General features: G+C 43.4%; 1 protein-coding gene across 1 annotated transcript in view; it reads right to left on the reverse strand.

Annotated features, from left to right (window-relative positions):
• Positions 1-8,220, reverse strand: part of SF3B3 (splicing factor 3b subunit 3) — a 29,082-nt gene extending 20,862 nt beyond the window's left edge. Inside the window, exons 1-9 of the mRNA XM_008638752.2 lie at positions 8,081-8,220; positions 7,333-7,659; positions 6,053-6,225; positions 5,551-5,692; positions 4,482-4,594; positions 3,634-3,771; positions 2,297-2,400; positions 922-1,087; positions 370-465 (exon numbers count right to left, since the gene is read on the reverse strand). Of these exons, the coding sequence (XP_008636974.1) occupies positions 370-465; positions 922-1,087; positions 2,297-2,400; positions 3,634-3,771; positions 4,482-4,594; positions 5,551-5,692; positions 6,053-6,225; positions 7,333-7,659; positions 8,081-8,150 (1,329 nt within the window). The 5' untranslated portion in view covers positions 8,151-8,220. The remainder of the gene's footprint in view (positions 1-369; positions 466-921; positions 1,088-2,296; positions 2,401-3,633; positions 3,772-4,481; positions 4,595-5,550; positions 5,693-6,052; positions 6,226-7,332; positions 7,660-8,080) is intronic.
• Positions 8,221-8,722: the final 502 nt, after the last annotated feature.

Below are 8,722 nucleotides of genomic sequence, written 5' to 3' on the forward strand. Positions count from 1 at the left end.
CAGGAATGCTAACAATTCCCAATTCTGACATTCTCAGCCCATGCCAGATGTGCTACAGGGCAGAATATATTCAGCAATGATATGGCAACATTATTGCTCTGGATGATCAGCTTTAAAACAAGGTCATCCGCCCCCAGCAGAGATCAGCAGCAGCTGGCAGACACCAGGAATGTTCCAGCTCAATACACTCAAGTCTTAGAAGAGACAGAATGCAGGTTGTTGAAGTCAAGTAAACAAAAAGCCTTTGAGAATGTAAGAATAAACAGTACAACCCTTCTATTTCTCCAAGCAAGAGAAAGGAGCTCTCCAGACTACAGGATTTCCTCACACCACCCTCATCTCTCAGGCTGTTAGTGCTGGATGTCTTACCTCAAGTCCATGTCTTAAAACCCTCAAGGACGACCTGGGCCCCCGACCACAAGCCACATACAACTGGGGTGTGTCTTCATTGGCCAAATCTGCTATCTGTGTGGAGAAAGTGTGTCAAAACAACATCCATGGAATGAGAAAATAAAACTAAGCTATATATATATACATATATATATACATATATATATATATATCACACTACTGCCCTGCCAATGCTTTTTTCAAACACCAAAAGCTGTGAAGGATGTTGCAGCTGCTGCCTTGAAAGAATGTCAAGTTTTACCCAAACTCACTGCAAAGAACTGGTCTGATGGTCAACAGAGAAGCAGCACAGAATTGCTGGCTGACACCATGTGTTTAGACACGTATTTATCTCCACAGGAATCAAAAGCTACCAGGCCAGGTACCAATCTCAGGCAGTTGTACAAGAACTCTGAAGATTTGCCTTTCTATGAGTCTTTACTTAGAGCAGTATTTCTGGAAACCTGGAATAACATAGCTGGTGACTCCACTTACACATGTGTAAACAGGAACTTGCTGATGGCAGCATACCTGACAACACAGAATAGGAGACAAACTGTCCAACTCATCCACCAGCACCAGGTTCTTCAGAGGTCGTGGCTGAAAAAAGAATGTGTCTCCTTCCTCAAGAGGCATGGCAGAAGAAAACTCTGGCTCCTCATCATCATCCCCCAGGTGAGCTATCTGGTACAGGTAACTTCAGACAGAAAGAAGAGTGTCAGCATGTTCACAGCAAGGCTCATGTAACTTCTTTAAGTAAGGCTTAACTTAATTCAGCTAGTAGGGAAGAAAAAAATCCAACCCTACATTATGCAGTTATTAATACTTGGCTTTAAGGATTGTCTTCTGGGTGACAAAATATTTAAAAATAATCAGAGGCCTGAAAAGATAAAAAAAACTACTAACAAGAAACCCCCCACAAACTCCCAGCCCTTCATATTTGCAGCTGTCACTGGCAAAGTATCCCAGAGGTTCAGTGTTTTGTTTACCCTTGAGCCTTTTAGATATTGTGTTAAAGCCAAAGAACCAACTGACAGCTGAGGCCAAAAGCAAGGCCAGTGGCTAAGACTTCAACTCCACAGTTATCTATTTTATTGGAATACTCTCACCTTTTTAACCACACTATTTTTAACCACATTCCCTATTCCATTTTATGAGCCTAAATAACACAACAATCAAGTAAAATGTCAGAGAAGAAAAAAAAAAAACCAAAACCAAAAAATCCACGGAAGGATAGACCAAGTTACTTCCTGTTTTTATTAAAAGCCCGAATATGGCTTCCTCAAGAGCTTCCTCAATTCAGATTCAGTCCAGCAAACTGGCTGGGGCTCCCTCAGGTGGCTGACTGTAGATACAGTCAGGAAAAAAAGTTTAAATCTCTATTCCTGTGAATCCCCCACTCAGACACGGTTAAGCTAATCTTCAAAGGTGTGCATGATCCTTTAGAGTGTTTAGAAGCCCAAACATGAATTAAGAGAAAGCTCTCAAGTATACATCTGCTAAGGAAAGGAACACAGTTACTGATAAGAAAACCTATTTACTTCTGAGTGGGCCATACACACAAACATCCAAAACTATCAAACTAATCGAAAAGATAATTCATCTAGATATGTGATGAACCCTACACAAACAGAAAGTGCTCAATTCTTCCAAAAACCATTGCAACAGCAAGTAATCTTTTATTCTCTGCACTTCATCATCTAATCTGAGTTCCAACAACAAGAAAATTCCCCCATTCATCACCTAATCCAACCATTCTTCTCAAATCCTCTGAAGAAAGCACATTTACCCATTAAATCAGAGGTGTTGTCTTTCTATGCACAGTAAGTTCAAGGGTCAGTCTGCAGGCCTGAACAGAACCAGTCTGCGTCAGGGGAAAAACACTGACATGAAATTGTTTACTCACTGGTTTCCAAATTCAGATGCCACAAAGAGAAAGCCTGTTTTCAGCACGCACATGGCAGCAGCAACAGGAACAGTGTCAAAGTACTTCAGTCGAATCTCTGTTACCTGCAAGCAGATGAAGATGTGACTCTGATGGTAAAGTACTGGAACGCCACGTGTGTGATTTAATAAAAAAAAACCTGCCTAGCTATCTTCTCCAAAGAAATGAAACAAGAGCAGGCCAGGCTTAACACATCAGTAGTTTGGGGCACCAGGTCATAAACCACAAAATCCAACAGATTGTTTGAACACACAAGCCAGGCTGCCTGTTCTATTCCAAGACTTTCTGCCTTTTGTAACACTGAGTCAGTTTGGAAAACAGAAGCTGTAAAAATAGCAAACCTGCCTAAGAAAGGAAATTTGCTTCACTGAGCACCAGCCATTCTCCAACATGAGAAAAATAACTGTCCCGAGCAAATTTCTAAATTTGATATGGTCACAACAACTGTTGCTGAAACATCCGAGAAGAATCTTCAGCCACTTGAACATCACAGAATTGCAGAGTATTCAGAGTTGGAAGGGACCCACAAGGATTATCAAATCCAACTCCCAGCTCTGCACAGAACAACCCCAAAAATCACACTATGTGTCTGAGATCATTGTCCAAACACTCCCTGAACCCTGGTGGGCTTGGCACCTGCTACACAATCATCCCCTGTACCAAATCTGACGTGTTTAGATGAAGGAGGAATTAACACTCAACATTTACTCAAAAAACCCAACTAGTAACACTGCAGCAGAGATCTTTTCAGAGCAGAATACTAAAACAGGCAGCAGCAAGCCACTGCAAGCCTGTAATTTCAACTCACAGACCAGCTGTACCAGGCTAGTTACCTCAATTTGCAAAAATATTTGATATGTAATCAAAATATTGATTGTAGCATGTAAATATTCAATTAAGAGACCAGAGGGCACTTGCTGCAATCCAGGGAAACTAAGTCCCACAGAATTAGTTACTGAAATACTCTCCACTATGTTCATGGACCACTGTTCACATCTCTTAAAGAAAAGACCACCTGTAGAATATCTGAAATATGCTCAAGTGACTCTAGAGCATAATACTCACAGCATAATCCTCCAAGGATTTTGCAAACCCTGCATCGTGTGTCTCTATGAATAATACCCCCAGTTGCAACCAGGGTTAACTGTATTACAAATCATGTAAAACATGTGCCCTTACAAAGCTTTTTGATAACTACAACAGTAAATATTTACAACAGTAAATGGTTATCACCTTAGAGAAAGTAATTGACTAAGGACTCTTCTCAATTAATGCTTCTGCATTCACGTGATACTTACCATGTCTTCATCAGTCTCCAGAGTAATTTTGAAGATGTCTCCCTGCTCTGTCTGGGCCAGGAAGAAGAACATGGACTTGGTCTTATGTGTAGCAGAGCAGACAAAAATCATACCCCTCTCTGGGTCATCCAAGTCATTCTGTCAGGAAAGAGAGTGGAGGTCATTGGTGGAATTACCTGACAAGCACAGAGGTGATTTCACTTAAGTGTTTCCATTTCACAGGTGCCTCAAGAGGTCACAGTATGCAAGGAAGCTTTTAACACAAAGCACATCACTTTGTTACACCCATAGTCACCCTCAGTACATCTCTGCCCCAGAAGGAAATACAGCTGTGGGACACCGTGCCTAAGCATCATCCCTTCATGTTTTTTACTCTCCTCTCCAGGTAACTCTCACATATCAAAGCTAAAAACAGAGGAAAGGGCTGCAACCTATGCAGCTAGTTTTGAGCACCTTGGTGGGTGTACAAAGCACTGCCAAAGCACATAATTCCCAATACCAAAGGGAAAGGAAGCAGCTTGAGATGCAACAGAGCAGTTGTTGAATTCACCTGCATCTACAATAGGCACCGTGACTCACAATCTCAAATAAGCCTATCTTGCACTGACAGTGCTGCCTGATCAGAGTCTTTGGAGTATCTCCAGTGTAAATCTCAGAGAAGAGACATGAACCACACTCATCACCTCAGGCTATGCCCAATTCTGTCCTCCCTCCCAGATAACACGAAGCCAGTGAGGTAGATAAGCCAACATGTGTTTAACACCTTTTTTTCTTACTTTACAACCTTCCTGATGCCCTTAACCTTGAAACGCAAATTCCAAGCATTCATCATCTTAAAAAATTCTCACCCGTCTCCTAGGAATTGGGCATCTGATATCAGGCTGGTCACCAAAGTTTTTGTAAGTAATATAGTTTTCAGAACAGATCAGCACCCCGCTGGGGCCATCAGAACCACCAGGAACTGTAAGAAAAATGTGAGGAGAAAAGCCTTTACCACAGATCTCACCCACTGCCTGCAGAACATTTGGTTTTCTTTAAAGCAATGTAGTTTCCAGTACTCTCCATCACCCTGCATATACAAACCTGCTCTTATTGAAAATGAACACAAAAGACTGAGTACCGCTGCCTGTGCCACCATGAGAACATGGAAGATGGAACCAGGGGACCTGGAAGGATGCAGCTTCTGATAAATTGCTTAAGTTTTATCCTTCCTGGCTTATTCTTGCTTAGAAAGCCATGACACACCCAAAATAACACACTAGCAACTTGTCAGTTAAACACAACCCTTGGGTTTCTGGTATGTTTGCTTGCAGAAAAATCCATCATGGACGGTTTCTGACACATCTTTAGTTAAAGTATCGTTTTAAAAATGCTTCTCTTGTGATCTCAGTGTAACAGAAGATATCATCAAACAGATTCAGCACAATATTTGGTGTCTGTCTGACAGCTGCCTACAGGAGATGCAACAGGGCAAGCATACAAAGATGCTCTCCTAGCTGAGCATCTTTTGTGCTTGGAGAGGAGCCTGCAGCAGTTTCCCTAGTTGAAAGTCTTATATTAGCTTTGCATCCAACCCCTTAAAGTGAGCTTTTAATCCACAGATTCATCTACTGCCTTTAGGTGATGGAATCCCATGCAAGAGAGTATAGCACCTATACATTAATTAAAACTAAGTCCTTTTGCATTGCTACCAGCTAATTTCAGGAGCATTCTCAAACTGCAGCTACTTCTATGAATGCTTGTGTATTTCCACGTGTGAACCACCCCTCATTACCTGACTGCAAAGTCAATTAATTAATTTATACGAATGGCTCAGACTACAATTGAAACAACTCCTAATACGTAAAGAGTATTAATTGTGTTTCCCTGGGGAATGGGAACCAAGCAGACTTATGCGAAAATAACTGTGGGCAGTACCTGTTATGAGGAAGTTGCCATGCTCTTCCAGGGGCTCACTGTATTTCCTGACAACGTGGTTCAAACCCAAGTCCAGTTCATAAAACGTCAATGTCTGCTGTGTGTTGGCTGCAGCTTCGCCTGTGGGATCATTGTCTGCTTCCTAAAACAGAACACATGGAGGTGTCTTTCAAGAAAAGTATTAAAAGGAGGAGCAAAACTGATGTGTGGCAAAACAGTTTTGAGTAACAACAGAATGAAGGCCAAAAGACTTGCTGGAAGCTGCACAAGAGAAGTTCAGACCAAGAAAACAGACATATTTTCAGCTGAAAAGCAAAAAGAATCACCAAGACGGAAGAGACTTGCCCATTCTGGCTGAAGGCAAGACAAAAAGCCAGTGAGTTTGTGAAAAACAAACTATCTCAGACAGCAAAAGCAGCCAGTGTTCCCCAGTGACAGATGAAAAACAGAACAGGAACAACAAAGCTCAAAAGACAGCAAAGGGAAATCAAGTTCTTCTCACCTCATAATCCATTTCCAGACAAGCAAACATTGGGTTTTCAAATCCCACATCGACTCCCACCACATGGTAGACCAAGGTATTGGCCTTGTGGGCTTCCAGTGGGGAGGAAATAGTGAGTCGAGCAGCAGCATCTCTGTTCAGGATATACACCAGCTTCTGCTTTTCAATGGCACCTGCAAGAAAGGACAACAGCATGTGAAGCCCATCACTTGATGATCAAATCTGACCATACCTGCAGTCCAAAACTGAGTTGTAGTTGGCAAGAGAATGTCAGCATTACTTCAGCTGAAGTTCACCCCTGGTGTTTATCTCTGTGCCACCAATTAACCTCGAATGTCTCATTTTAAATCTCTCCGGCTGCAAGCACAAAATGACAACTTCAGCTCTTTAAAGCCAAAGCCTGACCCTTTGAGCTACATTCACCTGGCCCAATATTCCATCTACAATGGCTTGAAGCAGATCTACTTGCTCCTTTCACCACACCAGAGATGACAGACTGCAAGGAAGCAAAGACAAATGGAAAGAAGCATCCAGATGTTCTGCTGTTTAAAGCCAATTGGCGTGACAAGTTTTCCACAAAAATATTTTAACTAAGAAAACGTATTCTTGCCTGACACACAGCATCCACAACATAAAAAACACCACTCAGATATCAACATGAATGGCACAACTGTAACTGTGCTACCTTCTCACCCAGGAAAAGCAGACATGTTAGAAAAGAAACAATATTATTTATTGCTATTCCCAGTATAAAGACATGATGGGAAACTACCATCAGCACTGCACAGAGCTGCCTTCAGCAAACTGAGAAAGTTCCATACACCTCATGCTAAATCTTACCAAAAAAAATTCTCCCAAGTGTCCTTCTACCTGCAACGCCTGATCAGAAATGCATCTGGCTGTCTCCACAACACATCTCAGAGAAGAGACACGAACTCAGAACATCATTTCAGGCCATGGGAACTGACTGGCTACACTGTAGCACTGGCGACTGCAATCCCATCTTCTCTCGCGCACACCACACTTCAGGGCTCTGCGCACTGCTAAGCAAACCGGTCCCTTTCCAACTTTTCACCCAGCATTAGAATTTATTTGTGCAATTCCATCAGCATCAACGAACTACTCTGCATGCCTGCATTCTCCTTGACAAAACTCACAGCCTAAAACACTGCCCGAGAAACAATTCCAATTATACCTGGCCAAGACTTGTTCCAAACTAAATATCCACAAGACAGAAAACAAAAAAAGTAAGGAGAACACAAGCTGACAGAGTAACTTACTGATCATGACAGCACGGCCCTTTGGGTCCACAGCCAAGTATTGGCCTGGGACGATTCTGCGACATCCACTCTTGCCAAAGGTCTCCTGATGGATCTTCTCAAAGACGTTCTTGGAAGGCTGGTACTCCAGAATGACAATGCGCCCCGAATCGCTGCCCACCACGATGTAGTCTTTAGTCCCCCCCGTCAGCCTAAAGGCCATGAGGGACCGGATGACTCCAAACACTTCCACGGTCAGCAGAGTGTGAACCTTCCCTGTGTTGGGATCAGGGCGGAGTAACTCCAGGATCTTGCCCCGGGAAACAACAATTTCTTGTTGTTTGGTTCCTGAAGTACCCAAAACATGAGCACAAGTCAGCAACAACAGAGCACAACACACAACTTCAAGAAGCGCTACAATGGAAGAAGAGGAAACTTCCAAATGCCAATTTTAGGATTACCATGGAGGAATTCAAAGAATCTTATTCACCACATTAGGTACCACTATTGTTGAACACCTTTTAACACACCAGAAAATTGGTCAGAATACTAAACTAAATCTATAGATAAATTAGATTGATAAATAATCAAGTCAACCTTCTGTCAATCTTTCCACAAGTTACCACAGCCCAAGTAACACTCAAGAGCAAATGATAATGTACCAGCAACAAAACCCCAGCTGTACCCAAGCAAACTGTAAAACCCATCTTTTTCCTGTACTATCCAAAAAAACCTCAAGCCAAGACATGCGAAGGGAGGAGAAAATTACCTGAGAAATTGCCATGGATAGCAAAGCTAATGCCTGTGGCACGCTGCAACGTTAGGTTGTACAGAAACATGTTGGCGATAGATTTGCTTCACCTTATTGTAGCTCCAGTAGTTCTGCAACAAGTAGAACACAATTATAAACTTCTCAAAAGCAAAGCCTTCCATCCAGCAGAGAACCGCTGCCCTCCTCCGTGTGCACGATCACTTTACACCAAGAACCCGGCTGCTATTTGGTATTTATTAGCGCGACGAGGCAAAAGGCTCTCCCAAGGTGTCCCGGCTGCCGAGCGCCAGCTGAGCTCCTTATTGTCGAGCGGCTGAGCAGTACTTCCAGTAATTACTACTAATTAGTCTCGGCTATAGCTGTTCAGAAGCCAAACACAATTAGGGAATCCCTCCGGGATCCCCGCGCCGTTACACGTCCCTGGCGCCGCCGTTTCATTGAACGCGAGTGCAGCCACCCGCAGCTGCTCAGGGCCGACTCCTCTCCCCGAGGCTGAGGCGGGAAGGAACCGTAGCATCAGCCGACTGCCCCGGGCCCCAGAAACCGGCCCTCAGCCTTGCCCCGGCAGGGCACGGAGCCAACACCTCCCCGCGCTCTGCGGAACGCTCATCCCGAGAACCGGCCACAGGTCACTGCCCG

Source organism: Corvus brachyrhynchos, unplaced genomic scaffold (genome assembly GCF_000691975.1).
Source record: "Corvus brachyrhynchos isolate BGI_N302 unplaced genomic scaffold, ASM69197v1 scaffold26, whole genome shotgun sequence".
NCBI lineage: Eukaryota > Metazoa > Chordata > Aves > Passeriformes > Corvidae > Corvus > Corvus brachyrhynchos.